Source organism: Parus major, chromosome 1A, assembly GCF_001522545.3.
Source record: "Parus major isolate Abel chromosome 1A, Parus_major1.1, whole genome shotgun sequence".
Taxonomy (NCBI): domain Eukaryota; kingdom Metazoa; phylum Chordata; class Aves; order Passeriformes; family Paridae; genus Parus; species Parus major.
The window spans coordinates 20503265-20524092 of record NC_031773.1 but is presented as its reverse complement, the minus strand read 5'-3'; the positions used below and the strand labels follow the sequence as shown (position 1 = coordinate 20524092).

The 20828-nt window shown below is 37.1% G+C and overlaps 1 protein-coding gene across 3 annotated transcripts in view; it reads right to left on the bottom strand.

The window, feature by feature from the left end:
- Positions 1 to 20828, bottom strand: part of WASL (WASP like actin nucleation promoting factor) — a 56749-nt gene that overhangs the window by 21259 nt on the left and 14662 nt on the right. For all 3 annotated transcript variants that reach the window (XM_033514428.1, XM_015628044.2, XM_015628045.1), the window contains exons 2-5: positions 9342 to 9476; positions 7981 to 8067; positions 7370 to 7466; positions 2235 to 2258 (exon numbers count right to left, since the gene is read on the bottom strand). In XM_033514428.1, the coding sequence (XP_033370319.1) occupies positions 2235 to 2258; positions 7370 to 7466; positions 7981 to 8067; positions 9342 to 9476 (343 nt within the window). The remainder of the gene's footprint in view (positions 1 to 2234; positions 2259 to 7369; positions 7467 to 7980; positions 8068 to 9341; positions 9477 to 20828) is intronic.

The window sequence follows — 20828 nt, the reverse complement described above, 5'->3', positions numbered from 1 at the left end:
CTAGCTATTACAAATGAGTAGAACACAAATCCCAGGAAATTACAGACTAAAACATTTTACATAACTGTTAATGCCAATTTGAGTTTAATCCTGCAATTCTAAAAAAAAAAAAATCATCTTAAATCCCTACCATTGGAAACGTCATACAAAACACCAAGTGCTTTTTCCATGCAGCTTCAATGTATGCAGAAAACCCAGACTAACAAACCCCAGTAAAACCAAATTCCTCACAGTATTTCAACTATGGGTCATGTGAGTACAGAAATGTGACTGTTCTTGTTTTTCAGTTTTAGAGCAATTAATGCATTAAGACCCAGCACCAAAAAAAAAAAAAAAAAAAAAAAAAAAAAAAGAGGTGCTTTAGCTTTTCTCCTGAACAGAATTTCTGAAAAGAAACTGCATATAGAGAGTAAAATAAAAACTAGCTTTTATTACAACAGGTGCATTTTTTTTTTCTTCTGGTTACATGCTGATAGTTATGTATCTGCTCTAGTCTTAATTCTGAATACTGAAATGTGAAGTCTGTGTGTAGGGTGTAACAACCTGAGTCTATAACCCATGCCCTGACCACATCTTATCTGTGACTACTGAGAACACAGCCACACAGCTTTTCATCAGCAGAGAAGCCAGGCATTAAAGAATTTGATAAAATCAGAAAAGGTTTTGACAGGTTTTGAAAGAGTATGTGAATGTCCCAGGGAAACAGCTTATTAAAAAACAGATGCTGAAACCTTTTAAGTGATTATAAATCTGAAACACTGAGTATAAACTCTGCCTTCCACAGAACACTCAGGATAAATTCAGCACAGGGACAATGACTCTAAGTTTAGCATGAGAGAATTTTTCTCAGAAAAATATTGTTCCCAAGGTCTTCTAGCATGAGTTATGGAGAACATTTTAAGCACAGAAGTTTTTCCAGTCTTAGTTTTCTTAAATCTTACTCTGTTCAAGGATAGAAAACTAGACCAATAAATTGTGTTATAACAGAGACAAAGGCTAAATCTTTTGTGGGAGGTGTTACTACATGATCACCACTACTGATGTAATTCTCATCTGCTCTGCAGACATTGCTATCAGGGATGTGCTGTTTAGGTGAACAGAGCAGTCAAAACCTTCTGAAAGCTCAGAAAGCTTCACATATGGTATTACTATAAGTGTTTCAAAACTTAACAGCTCAGTCAAAGTTTAATCTATACTAAAAATGACTGACCTAAATTGATGATTGCCTGACATTCCTCAAAACTTAAGCGCGTTTATGAAAAAAAAGCCATTTTTTTGAGGAGGATTTCATATGAGGGAAGTTTTATCTGTGTATATAGAAGGAATCATTAGTTATCATAATTCAAGATTAGTTATGAATTACCTATTTTGGTGATCGACAGAGAAATGCCTGAATGACTTGGTTAGAACAAATTTTTAGGCTATGACCTCAAGCCATAAGCAGATTTCAGAAGACCAGGCAACTCTACCCTTGCTCAAGCAGCACACTCACAGATACATACTATGACCTATGATCTAGATCAATGACAGAAATATGACAGGTGAAATCCCTTTTTAACTTCAGTGTGAATTCAGAAATCAAAACCACCAAACTTGATATTCATTGATGTGCCTTTTTCATGATTTTAGAATGGATGGTAAAAGAGTTCTGTATCAAACTGATACACAGTTTGATTCCTTCCATCAATTTAATAAGAGGATCTCCTGAGGAACCTGTATCTTCATGTTAGTGAGACATGATCCTGAGAGGCAAGGAGATTCAAATAATTCTTGATGAACATATGACATAAACCCGAAAGACCATGTTACATATTTAGCCAGATACACTGAAATTGAAATATTATATTCTATTAAATCCATCATTATTATGCCTGCCATTAAGACAAATGGACAAACTTTGTGCAGTGATCCTATACATGCATATTGTAAAGATCAAGCAGCAAATGCAAGGTACAAAGTTTTCGTCTCAGTTTAAACTGAAGGGCCCTCTCTCCCACTTGCAACAAAATATGTTCCTCCAGAAACATTCTTTACAAATGCCAGCTAAGCCACAAAGTTCTCAAGCCACAACTAAACAAATACCAAAGAACAGAAACAAAAAGAATACTGTAACCTCCAGTTTACTGCTTTGTCACTACATGACTGTCCTGAACAAATCTGAAACAGCTATACATAAACAGTAAATGAAAGCAGAAGGGAAAAATAAAATGCAGTGATTCATGCAAAAAGCTTACCATTTGGCGGGTCTCGTCTTTTCTCTGTTGAAAAAGAAAAAAAACACCTTTTAATCACAGGTATCACAGGAAAAATTAATTCTAAATTTTAGTCTCTCGTGAAGCTTTCTTTCAATGACCTTGACCTCAAACTTAAGAATCTATTAATATCCTTAAGAGTCCACTAGTGCAGTTGAAAAGAAGTATTACAGAATAAAAAAAACGCCAATCTTAGATAATAGACACTGATTTCAAGTGTACAAACTGAGCAGGAGCACAAGGTAATAGTTACTGACTTGGTTTCGGGCACTTCAACTATGAAGTAGAGTGAAATATTCAAAAAGTGTCTGTTTTAAATACAACCTACCAAAGTAATATTTTTGAAGCATTATACTTTCTGATGTTGACTGAATGAAACTGTTCTTTCATTTTAATCTGAAATGTAATTAGCACTTTTATAGAGTATTGTTTCCTCACAGGACCTAAACTTTAATTAATTTTTGCTTTATGCATAAAAAACAGAACACAGAGGGGCAAACACTTTACCTATGATATTCAAGGTAACTGAACAAAGTGGAAAGAACTAGAATCTTCTTGATATTATGATATTCTATGCACAGCACCACAGTGTTTCACAGGCTGTGAAGAATCTGGCTAAATGATTTAAAATGTAATATTCAATATTCTCAGCTTATAAATTCCCCTTTAAAGTTTCTCAGTTACTATTAATTCCTATCCACCCCCAGTATACATTTACACTATTTGTGTATCTATACACACACTCTAAAGACCTTTGGAGTCAGCAGCAGCCATAAAAGGCAAGCAGTTTATCATCTCACTACCACAAAAGCCACAGCTCTGTAAGGATCTGTATCTGTAGTTTAATAACAGGGGCTCCCAAGAGTTGCATAATCAGAATTTGTAACAGGCACTTCACTTTCCAGCAAGCCCCAAAAACTGTTAACTTGTTATATTTTTCCAGACTCACAAACATAAGAAGGGAGAGAGTACCTCCACAGATGGTGCTGACCTTGTCCTAGTGTCGCCCTGAAAACTCAGCTTCTGAGCTTGCTAACATAGCTTTCTAAGGACTTTCCCAGGACAGTAACTGTAAACATAGATATGTGTACATTCTTTCTGTTACATGTCTTGTGATGGACATCTCTCATGGCCAGTGCAGTGAGAAAGTGTTATCCTGACCATCCAATCCCTGGCCATGGTCAGAAGCCTATAAATCCTGGGAGGAAAAATAAACTCTGCTCTTTCTTTCACCACACCTCAACCTGTGTCTGCGTGATCTATTCATCTTCAGCAGTAACATCCTAGGAATACTTAAAACCAAAAAAATACAATCTTAAGTATGCAAGTCAGTCTCATGCCGGTCTGCTGATCTTTAGGTAGGAATAAAGGAATCTGTCAAGATTATAAAACCTTCATGGGAAGTGACCAAAACCTGTAGAGGATCAACTTTTGATGAACAAGCCTTCCAAAGACAGTTGATTTTTAGGTCACAGCAAGTTAGTTTCAGGGATAGAGATGGAGAACCTCTGCAAGGGTGCCTCAGGATAAGGTAGAGTGTCTGAGGTGAGAAAAAGATAAAAGGCTTTTTGGCTAAGTACTGTGCTCTCTCTTCCTACAAGATTCAGTTGGAGAAACTACATCTGGTACTGTTCCCCAGAAATAAATTAAAAAAGAAAAAAATCAACCCCAAATTCAACCTTTGGACCATAATCTAGTTCCAGTCAGCAACACAGAGATGGCAAAGGAGACTGCAGGACTGGTTGCAAGTCATCTGTCATAGATGGGAAGATGGCAAAAGCAAGAGGCATTCATAGGAAGTGTTAGGTGGCCTTGAGTCAAGTCATGGGAATCCTTTACAATATTCATTATAATAAATAGCTCTAGAGAAAAAATAGTGGGAAACAGAACAAAATATATATCCACTTCCTGTAATTTTTACTGGCTAGATTAATTTGTGGCCCAAAGAGACTAGTTCTGTTTTCCTGTGGTTACCACTGTTGACAAGAAAGTATGAACTTTTGTTCCTGAAGTGCAGATGACTTGATGAGAGTGGCAGATTTTCCGGTTTTTGAAGATGAACATGCCTACTGATCTAAAACAGATGAATATCAGCAGCTGCCTATGTACAAAAAACACAGCTCCCTTCAATGAGCATTCCTGGAAATGAGAATAATCTCTGCCAAGACTTGAATCCAATGCACGCTGAGCAGGTTAGAAATGTCCTTGTCACCCAGGCAACAAAAATAGAAGCTGTGACCAAAGATGAGAGAAAAAAACCAGAGCAAATCCCTCTCCAAATGAAGTATCTACCTTGAAACCTATTTAGTCCATTATGAAGGTACTCAGGAGCTAAAAGCTTGTGAAAGAAAGAAGCAGTTTCATGGAAGGTTAACAGAGCTCCCGTCCACGAGCTACAAGAAGTACACAAAAATCAGTCAAGAAGCCTCCTGTTTCAGAAAGAACTACTTGCAGTTATGAACAAAAGTCTGTTTCCCTTTCAAGGATGAGTGCTCAGCATGGGGAGAAGGCACTTGTGTCTGCTACACACATTAACATTTTTGAGGCAAGATAATGAAAATAAAAACTAATGATATCTATGTGCACTACCTGAACTGAGCATGTACTACAGTGACAAGCCCTGAGAAAACACACACAGTGTTCATCCTGTTTACTGGGGAACCTATTTGGGATTGGTTTAAGAAGTAAATGGAGAGATTATTTAAGTAAATCTACAGACAAATTAATGTATTACAGTAATTTTTTTCTAACATAAGTTTAAGAATTTAATTGTTTAAAGAAAAAAAAAAACACCTCAAAACTGAAAACACAAAACCTCCAAAGCATCAAAATCAAAAGGCCAACCCAAACCAGAGTTTATCTAGATTAAACCCTACACTATTACAAAGATTAGGACAACAGATCAAGAATTTTCTCTCTACCTTTGTTCCTCATTCTGTTCTCTACTTGATATTTACAAGATTTTATACATTTTCTGCTTGGAGCCAAACTTTCACCTCTCTGGAACTCCAGATGCACTTACTCAGGGGTTGCCTGTATACTGGAGTGCATCTCATGCTGAGTGAGGAAGAGCAGAACACTGTTGTGTCTCCTCTTAGCTGTCAGACGGTGTTTTATATACTATCCTCAGCACAAAGTCATAGCTTTGTGAGCCAGAACTGCTGTTACTGCTACCTTTCAACAACCTAAGTTTTCCATAAAACTCTTGGAGAAGTCTCCTAGCAAGCCCTGAATGCATAACAGGCAGCTAAATGATCACATGGGATACTTAGTTGAGTTGAAAGCATCTCAAGTGGCACTGCTATGAAATGAAATACAGTTTGGAAAGTATTCATGTAAAAATCCCATGAAAACAGAAAAACATCAAAATTATTACTGTTACCTCGCTAAGAAATTAAGATGTATTAATATTATAAATTACATACAACTCTGGTACCATATAAATCTGTATATAAAATAATATATATTTTATATAAGCATTTATAAAAAACTGAAAGCATAACCACCAACAACAAATCAGCTCTGATTTGAACAGTGTAAAGCCTGTTATTTTAGAAGCACAATTAGTCACAAGGACAAATACAGAACTCCATCTGGTGGCTTGACTAAGGAATCTTGCAACTGTTTTAAATTCTTGGTTTGCAGCTCTTAACAAGGAAAAATCTGAAATGTTTTGTTTTGAGGGTTATTATTCGTTTTCCATTTAATTTTCTTTTTTAAATGTAGGCTATCCTGAAGTTGCAAGTGTTTGGGGAGGTGGAAGTGTTAAAACAATATACGAAGTAACGTGACCTTTACCGTAAAAACCAAGATATTCAGAGAGTAAACAAGAAAAACTTAATGTGGTCCTGTGGAAGAAAAATCACTATGTGGAAGAAAAACTGCAAACAGAAGGTTTGAGTGAATCATTATTTTCCAAGTTTGCTATGGCCAATAATACAAACATACTACTTCCCACATCATGTCTGTGCATTGTAGCACTGTGTTTCAGACATGTAATAGAGCAAAACTTCAGGAACAGTAGATGCAAAATTACTTTTGCAATGTGAGTAGGAGAAATTTCATAAATGCCACTTCTTAATGATCCAACTTCTCATGAAACTTCATGAACTTATTCTGAGCTGAGGGAATCTTAAAGAAGTCATTTAAGCTCGAGGATCAAGTGTTCTGCTCCTGAGTCACCATGCTTTGGTGCAATCCATTTGAATATATCCAGGTAAAGCACATTTGCAAGAGTACTTGCAAGGGCAGGTCTCCAGGATGAAGGCTCGCTCCTTTTTCAGTAGTCTCACTGCATTGCTAGTATGATTCCAGAATGGATTACAAAAATGCATCCTGTAGCTTGCACACATGTCCACACTACATCTTACAGCAAGCCTGATCACATCTGCTTGTTCCAAGCCTGTATTTTGTATCACTACCCTTCATGGACATATGGCTGTCAAGTCAGGAAAGTTGTTTATGGGTTCCCTGGAAAATGACCAAGACCAGACCTGTAGGAAGTCTGAGCTGCCTTTAAAGCACTAACCACGTTTCCAAGGCATCTTGCAGCTGGCAAAAAGCATGCTGTGCTTCACTGACTGTCCTGTGCTGCTAAGGACAGTATAGGCACATTATGTCTTCTGTTCTTGGCCTGAGCCAAGATCACTAGTTCTGAATGAAAGATATTTCTCTACTAACTGTTGGATCAATGCCAAAAATTCATGAACTACTGAACATACCAGATGGTAAATTTTTTGTTACAACCCATTTGGGCTGAATTTAACTGACCAGTTATAAACAGCCCAGGGCTAAAAGAGGGTTTATTCCAATATGAAAACAACTTAGAAAAAGATTTCTAGTTTTCCCAATGTCAGCTTACAATTTTTGTTTCCCCCAATCTGTATTTTCAAATCACTACCTTGGGATCACACGGACTTATAGAACAGAACATCAAGGTGGGTTGTTTCAGGCAAGTTCCACAATAGAGAAAGAAGCACAGTTTAATAGCATAATTACTTCAAAATATAAATATGGCAGTAGTGCCTCCAGAAACTTTCAGACATAGCAGTGTCTTCCTGCCTCCCCCCCAAAACAACATAAACAAGCCTGAAGTTAAGATTAATTTGAATATTTACCAGATTTTCTCTGCCGTCGTCCAAGTAAATCTGTTACTGTTTTGCGGAATAGTTTAGCTTCTTCTTCATTAGCAAAATTAAGACCAACTTGACATGTCTGAAAAACATTAATATTTCCCCCCCCATGACTAAGACAATGTTTTAAAGGCTTTCTTAAATATTGTCTTATGCCCTTCTTAAAGATATAACAAGAAAAAAATCACTTCAAATTTGGAACCAAGTCTTAGTGACATGTATCTTAGGAATGTCTGTTTACTAATCAAGTTTCTAAAGATCATGGCTAACAGATATGAGCAAAATCTTGTAGCTTCAAATCAAAGAGGGGAAAGGAAAGGAAAATTTGTGTTTTAATTTATGACATGATATGTCATAAATATTATCTCCAAGTCAGAAATTAGTTTCATTAAAGAAAGTTGAAAATTAAGAACCATGCTTTATACTCCTGTACTATATGTTAAATTTTCTTGTTGAGATATCACAAAAATTCCTTTAATAAATAAGCTTTTACAAATAATTCACAGAATTAATTAATAACCTCAGTTACATTAAAAGAAGATACTGTTCAAACCAAAGGCATTTTAAAACAGGTATTCAAAGACATTGAGACTCACATCTCCAGCAAAGGTATGAAAATATCCTCTAGGACTATTATATACAAAGTTATTGTACAGCTCCTGCTCCCACAATAATTTCCCATCCTGAAAAGAAGAAAACAAACAAAAAAAGAAATGAAGAGATGATGAAAACAAACAAGCAAAAAAAGAGATGAAATTGGAGAGTTTAACTTATTTTATAATAGAACCTATTAAGAATTGGACACAGCATAGTGTTTAACATCTGCCTTGCTATTAACCCAATGGATAAGCTGTATCAAAACCAAAGTACACTAGAGCTTGTGGAAGAGCTGTGAAAGTCTATTCCATTGGGTCACTGTATTTGGTTCAAATTCCTGGATGTCTCCAAAAACTTCTTTCAAGTGCTACAACCCTGCAACACTGATACTGAGAGCAGTAATAGTGACCAGTCACAGGAATGTAGCAATAAAACAGCAACAGCAATAAAGGAGGCTTCCAGTCTCCTATCTCAGGCTTAACTTGAAAACAGTTAACTTAAAGAGAACAAAAATCTCATCTTTTTAAGAAGTCTCATGTATTTAAATGACACTATAGTTCAGCACCCAAGGAAGAGATTTCTGACAGTCTTGATAATCAAGTGACCAAATCACAAAGTCAAATGCAAGGGCCACCTGGCAAACCCGAACAAATCTGAGAGACGCCAAGCACTGAATGCTGACAGATAAGGAGCTGTTTCCTGGCTGCAGAGATAATGGGAAGCTTTCCGAAGTCTCAGCACATTCAGTAGGGCTTAGGTTTCTCAGCATCATTTTTGTTATGAAAACACATATTGGACACTTTGTCTCTCAGTTCCCACTCTCGAGTGGAATATTATAATAGGACAAAGATCTTCAGTGTGAGTATTTTTTGTGGAGGGGGGAATGAAAGAAAAAGCCACCCACCCCACCCAAAAGTCAGAACACACAACTTGTTTATCCTGCGGTTTTCACATGCACCACCACACCAAAAAGATTGTTTCCACCCATACATAAGACAGCATCTATTTTCTTAAACCATCCAAAGTAGTGACACCTGCTAGAATTTAGACAGCTATCCTTATCAGTGACACTATACTAATTTCCACTAATGTGATTAATCAGATCTGTAGAGGACAACTTCTGAGAGCCGTAAAAAAAAAAAGATATTTATTTCATCCATTAAAGATGACATACATGAAATTGTTTTGAGTACCTGAAGAAGTGCAATTGCCTATTGATAACATCTGCACTGCTTAAAGCACAACCACTTGCTTGAGAATGTCTATGAATGCATACCCAACAACCTATACTCATTGAATTCAAAATGGAGAATTAATACAACCAAAGGTAAAGGCTCTGAAAAAGAAAAAAGATGCTTACCTTTATGTCAAATATTCTGATAAAATACGACCTCTGCGGATTGTCCTTTACAAGGCAAGCTACACCACAACACTTCTTTGACCACATGGCATTGCGATCTGCTGCGTATATCTGAACAACTGCTGAAGACATCGTCTGAAAAGAAAAGGTAGCTATTACTTTTAAGGAAAAAAATAATAAATTCTATAATTGATCCTTTCTCAAAGCATCTCTTGGTTTTGTCCCTTGTTCTAGGCAGCAATTTTGCTGATTTCCCAGGTAGATAACAGTAAGGTTTAAATGACCCCAAATCAGTCCTATGCTTTAGATTTTCACTCACCTTATGGACCCAAATTAACTTTTCATCCTTTTTCATGAAAATAAGGTTTTAGCAAAGAGATTTTGCCTGTAAGAAGTAGACCAATAACTATAACAGTCTATAACATAGAGTAGCCCTACTGTGCAAGGAAATGTCTGTTTAGTACTTCAAACTCAATACAAACACAATATTCAAGATGAAACTGTAAATTGCACAGTGCCTGGACATACTCCTGGGTACTGGAATGCAATTGGAATACATTGCTTAGTTGTTTAAGTGATCTCTGGCACAATTTTAACCTATGCCAACTAGAGAACTCCGAAAATTTCTGGGCATGGTTTGAGAATTCACATGAGCTAGGCTCATTCCCAGCTGGCAATCAGAAATTGTCCTGCTTTCAAACTGAGAGATTTTAGTAAGAGATGAAGATTATTCCACAGATTGCTTCAGTAGCTAGAACACTCTTGAGCATATTTTCTAGTATGTATGTGTCTTTTACCTTAAGAGTCCCATAAGGAAAGGAAAATGGAAGCCCTTGAAGAATGTTTGTTTAGAAGCAAAGTCATAAGGACACAAAGCTTAAATGATCTGTAATGGGCCAGACCAGAGGCTATCTAGCCTAGGTTCTACATTCCAGCAGCACCAGATGCCAAAAGGAGGTAAGAATACAAGAATATACCATTACAACTATGCAAGCATATCCCCATGAAATGCCAGGTTAGAGCTCAAAGCTTCCCAGGACAGCAGCACATACTGTGTTTTTCCTTTGTGAATTTGTCTATTCACTCTTCAGACCCATGTGAAATTCTGAGCATGATAACACAGGATTGTGTTTCAGAGTTTTCTTAGGCACTGGGCAAATAATTAGCTCCTTTTATCTAGACTTTTGCCACCTGCTAGTTTCAGTTGATTATCCCTTGTTATTATTACACTAAGAGATAGTATTGATGGCTTCACAGTTACTCCTTCATGCTGCACATGCTTTTATAGATATTTGCCACACTTTTTTTGCCTCTATGCTCTCTTTAGGAAGTTTAGGAAGCAACACTAGTTTTGTGTCATTCTTGTACCAAGAAAAAAAAAAAAAATCACACTACACATCATCCTTGTCACTCTTACATGGATATTAACTAGTCCTTTTATGTCCTCCTTTGAGTGGGGATGAGACTTATGCTATATGAATACAGTTTGTTAGCCCTTTGAACATAGGGTCACAATAATAGCTTCCTGCTTTGTTCTCTACTTATTTCATTATCAGTCAAAAAGCTGCATTTCCTTTATCACTATGAAATACTAAGCAGATGTTTTCTTAGATCTGTTATAATTCCAAGACCTTTCTGGATGATTTATACCTAGTCTGAGTAATGGACTCCCTGTTAGATTTTCCCTACCTGCTCAACAAGGATTACTTTGCCTTCATCAACACGGACTACTTGCCAAAACAGTAGACATCTAGGCAGGCATATAATGCAGGCATATAATGCAGGCATATAATGCAGGCATGTCTTCTTGCATTATAAAATTTTCTACTAAATATCACTGTGACCATGGTCGTACTTTTCAAATGGCTTAAAACCCCCTAAAATAGCCTAAGTTTCACTGGTTCTTTTTTAATCAAAAAACCTTCAGTTTTGTTAAAATAGAGTCAACATAATATAGTCAGACTGACAGCTACACCTTAGGGAAGCTACATAAATTTTGCCCAAGCACTGTGATGCTAACTTTCACAAGTCAAGATATAATTTTGTTTCTCTTTGCAGCCACCTCGTCAGAAGTTGCCAGACTGACTACTTATCTTTCTGGTAACCTACAGAAGAAGTTAAAGCATGATTGTTTGATGAAAAGAGTGCTTTTTATTTGCTTCCTCAAATGCTCTACAACTATGTGTGGAGTAAAACTTCTCTCCCTATAATCTACAGAGTAATATGAGTAATTGAATCGTAACTGCACTTGTCACATGAGTAAAAATGGACCTAAGAATTAGCAATACTACCATAACAAAACAGTTATATCTGCAACTCTGTGCCATCCAGGAGATGCCATTTTTCCCTCTATGTTGCAAACAGGCAATGACCTAATTTTGGGCACAGCCAGGCAGATTTTGTTCAAAATCTCTGCTTCTCTAACAACCTAGTTCCCCTCATTTCTCCAGTATTGTCTAATTGTTAAATTGGTAACCTTGTAGACACAAGACCACACACGGGAACAAAATGGGCCATTCTACAGTTCACATTTAATCACAGCAACTATCTCACCACCCCGCAAGAAACCTTCTTAACACTCCAAGAAAAGTGTTGGAGTTAGCTCCACTAACCTCTACCCAACAGGACTTCTCACATAAATGAGTGGTCTTGGCAGGAATTATACAACTTAAATTCAAGGCACAGGACACAGTGACCTGTGTCAAGACACAGCTCCCTATGCATTGCTCATTATCATATCTAACTGCAAAAGAACCAACTGGATTATCTGGGTAAACCAGTAACTGTCGTAACTCAACAGTTGCTTATAAAACCTCGAACCAACACCTACCTCATGAGTACAAAGAAGAATGTTACACAGAGTGTGTCCTCATTCTGCATAATCATAATATATTTAATGTACACTTGGTTACCCTATGACTAGAGTTTGATTTACAAGTTAGGAAACAATTTCACTGAATCTAAAACAGGTTTTGTTTTTAGGTCTACCAAGTTTAGAGTTCTCATAAGTTCTGTACAAATTCCTAGTGTCGACAAACTGTAATGAAGATTTGCATGTTAGAATATAAAGTTACGAATTCTGCTGTTGTACCACTCAGTTTTTTTTTGTTAAAAGAGCAATACAGGAAAAAAATACAAAGTGTATTTCCAGGGGCAAAGGGAGTAGGACAATAAAATCCAGCTCCTTTTATTTCATCCCCTATTCATTTTCATTATGTGGAGCAGTGGTGCCACGCTTTCTGCTGTTCAGCTTCTGGAACAAAGATGGTAAAAGTAATCATCCACACCATTTGGAAATTTACAGACTCACAGTGAAATTTAAAACTTGACAAAGTAAAATTCATCTACCACTATTCAGTATGAATCCTAGCCACATAAATTCAATTTTTGAAGTTAAAATTTAATTGCATAATTGCAGCATCAGAGAACATTGACACAAATATCATAATTTGAGTATTCTACAGTATTTACTGAGTATTCACTGTCTATTTTGAAGCCAAGTAATATACTCAGCTCAGCTTCTCACAGAATTCTTGAAGAGAATCTTGCATTTGAAAGTATGGGTTCTTTTATATGTAAATATTTCTTCAGAGTAGGTCGGACCACAGATTCATTATAATGATTGCATTTTTTTATGACATGTAGTAGGTTACTTTGTTACTACTGTATTTTCAGGAGGAGGATTTTGAAGCTGTCACTACTTCTTTTTTTTAAGCATTTTGGTGAGGACCTTGTCCTTTTTACATAGCTGTATATTTAGAAAAGGTGTGTAGGGGAAAGAAATAAGGTAGTTCACAAAAACTGATGGCCATGGCGGTGAAAAACAATCCTGCTCAGTTCCCTTTACTTTTTCCACAGTCAACCTCCACCTGGAGGACATACCATTGATTCCAGGAACCTGTCACACACCCATCAAGCTGATGAGCCATGAAGCATTAGGTCTGCGCTGTCACCAGTGCCCTGGCTGTCTCACTGGAAGAGCTGGTCCCACCCTTTGACCCATACCACAGGATATGTGGTATCAACAAAGGGCTCACAAAAACACCTTCTACCTGCAAAACTTAGCCATAACCACTCATCATACATTTGCAGAATGTGATCACAGCAGCCACTGACAGTTTCTGACTGGGCAGTAGATAGCTGTGTACTTTGATTGGCTTCTGGTGTGAACATTTGCTACAGTGGCCTGTCAAGTTAATGACTTGAGCTGTAACTCAAGTGTTTCTCAAAAAACAGTGAAGCAAGCCAACACAGACGGTGGCACATCTCATTACAAGAAAGAATCATTACAATGCATGGCTTATGGCTGACAGACATTAAAACATAGCAGGCTGAAAGTCACAACAAAGAGTGGCAAGCAAGATTAAAACTGCAAGATATTCAGCCACCTCAGTATACACCAGAACAGAAAGCAAGACCCATTGCGATGGTTTTTTGCAGTGCTTACATACAGTTGACAACAGGCTGTGGTGCAAAGATCAAAGACTCATAAAACAACTTTGGTTGGATGTGACCTCTGTAAGTCTTCCAGGCCAAGCTCCTGCTCCAAAATGGGTAAGGAAAAGCCTAGAGTTCATTTGTTCATTTTGCAGTCCAGTTAAGTTTAAGGGCTAGAAAATCACCTCTGTGCTTAATCACTCCCACCTGGGTGCTTGTACAAATGTATCTAGGTTTCATGAATTTCTCTAATGGCTCAGTATTGTTGTGTCACATGTTGACAATACTACTGAAGACACACTAGCATTAACTTTCAACCTTTTCCCAATTCTAAGAGTGATTTTTTTTTCTCCATAAAGGTGCAAACCCCTGCATACACACATAAACTGATCACAGATGATAGGGCTTGCTTTTCTGAAATTACCATTCCCAGCCCCTGAAAGTGTCTTACAGATAAAACCAGGAAAAAAAGATTAAAAAAAAGAAGACTGTCCTGTAATGCCAGAATGCAAGTAGTAGCAGTTGCTTCCAAGAAGAGTAACCTCTTGAAAACACCCATGTTTATACAATGGCTATAGCTTCTTCACTAAGTCAGTCTGAGGACTTTCAGCTCAATTAGTTACTTTTACATTTCTGCGGGAAAAAGCAAGCTATGGTGAATAGTTGTGTGCAATCCAAACCCCGTAAGAACAGAAATCAGTATTTCTATTCTCTTTTCCATAAAGCAGGTATCTGGAAACATTGTCCTAATCAATACTAGAGCTGATGCGAAGGCACCTATGGCAGGTATTTTTAAGACATGCTATGGTCAGCCTGACCAGATGATGATGCTGGGTGCTCCTTGGTCCCACTTTTCTTCTTTGGTACAAAACCAGGAAGATAACTCACAGTTCACTTCTAGGGAAACTGTTCAAAAATAAAGGTTGCTATTGCTATTGTTTCTATTCACAGACACTACAACAGTGGTAATAGTTTTCCTCAGAGTGAAGGGTTCAGGAACAGAGGCATGCTAACACCAAGTACCACTTCACTGTAAAAATGCTTAGTAAGGTCCAACTTTAATCCTGACCACAAGAACAGCAGGGAGCTTCAGTACCAAAGCAATCTCTAATAGCCTAGCATTGGCTGAGTCACAAAGGAACATATGGGAACAATATCATTAAGACTCATGAATGAGAAAGACAAGAAGCAGAAGTGAGACCATGTTCTATAGAAAACTGACCTTCATTCACAGAAAATTAGGCAATTAGACAGAATTCAGTGGCTGACATTTTTTCTCCAGATGACAAATATTCTGAAGGAAAAAAACAACCAAAATATAGCACTGACTAATCTAGCAGAGACAGCATTTGAAATCTCAGGTTTTTATCCAAAATAAGCTTAGGTTTTAGCAATTACGCTTTTAAATGTTGGTGCTTTAATAAATTCACGTTATTCAATGCAAACAAAATTGCAGTCAGACAGAGATAATAACTCCCTGTTGTTTTGCAATTGCCTTATCTTCAGTGTCATAAATATATGGTTAGAGCTTCCAAAAATGTTTCTGCAGTGCTCAGTACAGCTATGCATTTCATCTCATCGCTCAATACAGAAACATAAAACCTGCTGCAGGGACCAGGCACCAAAACTTCCACCTGTTTCTCAAGGGAAGACTTGTGCCCTACACAATCAAGCTCTACTTGCTTTTTCTGGCAGTTTAATTTTCCTTCTGCACAGTGGTCCTGTTTCAAGAAAAAATGTAGCTTTTTTTCTTGGCATTGAGGAGTCTATCATGTGGGAACAGTATGTTCCCTTCCAGCTAGAAAGGGCTGATAACCCACTTCCAGGGAGAACGTTCTCTCCACCATGCACTCCTACAGAAGGCATGCACTGCAACCTCCTCCAATGGCAATTTTAAATAAATTGACTAAGACTTCCACTGTTGAAATGACCCCCAACTAATTAGGCAACATAAAAAACATGCAAATATGCTTCCCTAACAATTGCAACATTTTAAGTTAGAGAGGCATTTGCTAAAGTTGACAGAAAGCTTTCCTAGCACTTTCACAGAAACTTAGGGGAGTTTAATTAGATTCAGAATCCTACAATATTTATTAGCCCTGTAGAGTAGGTAAGCCAAACTTCTCAAGCATGGGTGTCTAGTATGATGATACAGGTGCAATTCAGGCCAAACAGAGAAAAATATGAATACAAATTAACATCAACACCAAATTTTAAAAAGCTCAGGAAGTGTTCATAAGTGTCAATTTGTAATTACTTTTCAGTTACGGGCGGGAACAGATTGAGATTTGAAGAAACTGGAGAGAAAGGACTGGTGATGCTGAAGACAGGCTACTCTTGCTTACTGCTGACACCTTCAACTGAAGGACTGCAAGGATTAGGGCCCCAGACAAGGGAATAAGTACAATAGATGCATCTGTCTTTTTAGGCTGTTCCGCTCTAACACCAGTGTATTTAGATTACTGCATCTTGTACAAAGAAAGTGTGATGATGCTGTCTTGACAGCACACACACACATACACGTGTGCTAAAAATATTCTTCAAGGACTCCACAACATTTTGACTACAAAATTAGATTTTCCTCAGTCAGATTTTGCAACTCTCAGACATAGTTTATGTTTTCACAGCAGGTTGCCTCCAGAATCATCACAACTGAGTCTAAATGTGACAGCATTCATCCAGTGGGGATTTGACTACTACCTAATTTTTATTCTGGACAAGCTGTTACAGCTTCTAAAGATATATTTAGCAAATTATTAAGAATCTCTTCTTTAAAGATAATTGTGTATTGCAAAACAGATACCTTCAGATGTTACCAACACTATTTTAAACTAGCTTCACATAGGAAGAAGATATACAGAACTTCAGAAGTTTGCTGGCAGATTTCAGTAAGCTAAGCAGCTAGAAACAATCTTCTAATTTTTATGCCATTTATAGGACACTGCTTTCCAAAGACCAACTGATTGCTCCAAAGACAGGAAAACTAAAGCAAGACTCCACATTATTTGATGGAACTGACAAAAGAAAGCATTTTGTAAATATCCAATCACATGAGTAAAATTTTATTTTGTGGAAAACGCAGAGGCCTCATCAGTTCTACTGCTTGTGAAATTATTTGCAACAATTACCAACAGTTTTAAGCTTAAAGCTTGCTTTTCATCTCAATTTCCCATGATTACCCACTGATTTTAAAATGCTGCATATACAGATGCTGAGAAAACAGTAACTTATTTCCACCTATACGCAAAGTTAGGCTATTAGAAATAAAGCCACTGTACAAGAGATGCTACTTTTTCTTATTTGAAGGCAGAAGGAAGAAAGAAATTTTTTTAGAAATAAAACCACCTCAAGTATTTTCTATCACTTCTGAAACATGAGAAGATAGTTCTGCTTAACACATAGCCAAAACATTTAAGGAAATAAGAGACTAAAATTAAAAAAAAAATAAAAATTAATACCTAAGAACAGATTCCCCGTCTTGCTTGTGCCCTGATAACCAGACAAGTCAGCTGCAATATTCCTTAATGAAGTTTACTGATATGAAGAAGCTATTGGTGATCATTAAGTAATGTTACAACAAGAAAAGGGATAAAACAAGGGACTGCTGTTTAACAAATCTAAGCCATAAAACTACATGTCTGAACTTAAGTCTGCTGTTGTCCAGTAAAGAGATCCTTCACTCCTAATCCTCTGTCAGCCAGTTACAGACAGCTCACACTTTAACAAGTGTCTTCAGATACAAATTCATTTGCCTTTCCAGTACCTCCCAAACCCCCCAGTTCAGTTAGAGCTGGCCAACTCCTTTTCAAAACATTGCTCACATTGTTCAACGGTGGATCACAGAAGACCAACAATTAAGGTGTGGGTAAACAGCATAGCATATAAAGCCTAATCAAACAGCACATGATTAAGAGAGACATTCTTTTATAAGGCACAGCATGAAGATTTTTTAAATCCTACAACGTCAGTTGTAGATGTAGAGAAGTCTTCCTCAGCACACAGAAGACTTCAGCCTTCATAAGGTATGACATAACCATAAGAATGCTGCGGATTATAATATTTCAAGCTATCTCAGTTTAGCAGATCATTTACCAGCTGACGTACACAACCTGGGGCTTCCAGCAATGAGCAAACTGAAAACCATCACTTCCTGTCAACCTGCACAGCATCACTCACTGAGCTGCACCTCACTACTTAGTGCTGCTGAAACCTTGGCTGGACACAAAACAGCACACATAGCAAAAGAGTTACTTGTGTTCTGGAGTTTAAGTTGTTCATATAGCTACGTACAGAAATAGAGAATGTGCTGCATTATGGGCTTTCCATAAATTTGTCACTGTCTACTGCCATGGAACAGAAATTCTCATTAAAGATATTTCTCTTGCAGTTCCACTTTCTCTCCAATCTCCCTAGAACCACTCAGATTCAAAGCATGCAAGACTGTTCTTGCCAAAGCTCAGGGAATTTTTAGACAAAATGCTGAAGTCTACTTTTCCATTTTGATCCATTTTAAATTTGTCAAGACTCCTAAGACTAGGATGAACCTTTTACAACCAGACCATTGTAAAGATACATAGATGAACCAGTTCTAAAAACTGTGTTTCATGGTCATATGCAGAAATTGCAGATTCAAGTCAAGAATCACGAGTTTCATGAAATGCACAGGATAAAATTGTTCGCCTGTTTTGTCCTGTTCCGCTGCCCATACAGCTACAAGAAAATCCAGCTTCCTTCCCACAACATCCCCTTCTCTTCTACAGTAACTCACTGCCTTCATGCACTGAAGTCCTCTTTCTCCAGCCCTCACCAATCATTCCATTCTCTGCACAGTAACATTTTGTAGATGCTAGATACTTATTAAACGCAGATTCTTACAAGCAAATCCTTAAACCCACTTAGATAAGATAGATAGATACAAGATATAAGATAGATAGATATAGATAGATATTAGATAGATATAAGATAGATAGATATAAGATAGATAGATATAAGATATAAGATATAAGATAGATATAAGATATAAGATATAAGATATAAGAGTGCTTTGAGAAAAGACATTAGAATTCAGGCCCATTTTTTCAGTTAGATCCGCTGCATTCCTTATTGACCTACTCAATGAAATAGGTATCATTTAGTTCACAAGTGAAAATCTGTAGAACAACAGTTAAATTGATTAAGGAAAGGATGTGAAGCATAAACCTCAGGAATTCATGAATTATCCCAGCTCTGGAACACTCATTAATGAACCCTTGAAAATGCTTTTCAGCATCCACTTGGCACTCTCAGGTCCAGAGTTAAAAAACAGATTAAAAAATGAGTATTTGCTTTGCAGAGATGATGTTCAGATGAACTTCATTTACAAACTTTACACTTGAAGACAGAAAATAGTATGGAATTTTGACTTTTGATATTTAGGGAAGATTGAAATAAAACAGCTTAAATTGTTTTAAAAACTCTTTTATAAGAGTACATTAATTACATGCCAACATAAAACAAAGAACTCCCTTCAAAATATTAAGAAATATGAGAAAAGGCTATTAAAAGTAAAACCTCTTTGAATAATAGCCAGCAACTGGTCTCACAATTGTGTATACAACTTGTGTCCTGTCCTGTAAAGCAGACTCAATCCACTTACATAAAGGTACTTAGAGATGCAACCCCCCCCCCATTTTCACCGTGCCACAATTCAACATGTATTAATTCCTCCTTAAGCAGTTCCCTTTTGAATAGAATTTATGACAATTCAAGTCAGACACAAGAAAATGTATCTGCATGTAAGTTGGGTTTTTTTTAATACATACCAGCAACTGAGTCTGCTATGAATAGTTATTCCCAGTGACAAGTCTTAGAAAGTAGATACAGTATGGGGAAGGAAAAAAGGCATGAATACGTGTTAGTTCTGTGATCCCTTACCATATTCAAAGTTTACTGCAGGATAAAATATTAGATACCAGTTGAGTGACCAAGAGACTGCTGGCTTTCATTTTGATCTGGCAACAAGAAGTTGAATGCCAGTGTTTGTTTCTCCCCTGTGCCTCAGTTTCCTTATCTGTAACATGGAAGGTAGACACTGACCTCTACCTCTGTAAAGTGCTTTGATAACTACTGATGAAGAAGCATTATGCTGTCACAGACAGAAATTACTTTTGGAAGGTGTGGGATATGTATCAACATTATTGTCTCTGCTAACAGCAAAGGTTAAGACAGGCTAATTTTCACATCTGTTTTAGACAGGAAATGGAGATATTCTTTTACCATGAGGGATGCCCCTTGAGTCTAATGACATTTATTACAGCTAACAGTTTCAATTATCACTGCCCAAAGGGGCTCCCTTCTTTGCAGGTACCTGCACTACATTTACCAATGTTCTGTGGAGGCCAAAAGACACTTTAAATTCACCTGTCTGTAAACAGACTTTAGTGGTTTGGAAGCAGTGTCACAGAATGGTGGTCTTAGATGGCCAAATGTATGTAGATCTCAGGCTTAGAATTTAAATCACCTATTTCCATTCTAGACAAATCATGACTGCAAATTCTTAGCAACAAACTTACTATAATGCTTTGGTAAGTCACCATCACACTTCTTCTTTACACAGTACATTTAACTTGTGATTTTTAAGATGGAAGATTAAAGCATACATGATGTATAACTCAAAACTTCCTATGTACCTGGAATTTCTCAATGGTCTGTTCCACAATAACCCCTAAGAAGTAATAATCCAGGAAGTCTCAGCATGTAAGCATTGAAAGAAATGGAAGACAATGCACCAAAAAACAACAACAAAAGAAGTTGTTTTGAAAACGACGCACTCTATCCTAGTTCTGTCACAGCCCCTCAATAAGGGCAATCTCATCATCCCCATGTAGCTAGGTCCATTTACAAAGGATTAAGGCTACATTGAAAAATGCTAGGGAGAGTTTAGTTGAGCTTTTGGCATTGCTACTTGGACCTCTAAACTCCCCCGAGAACTGAAAACTCCACTGTAACATGGCCTTTGCAGCTCAAGATTTGAGTTTAAACTCTCAGGTCAGGTATTACAAACCTTCAATT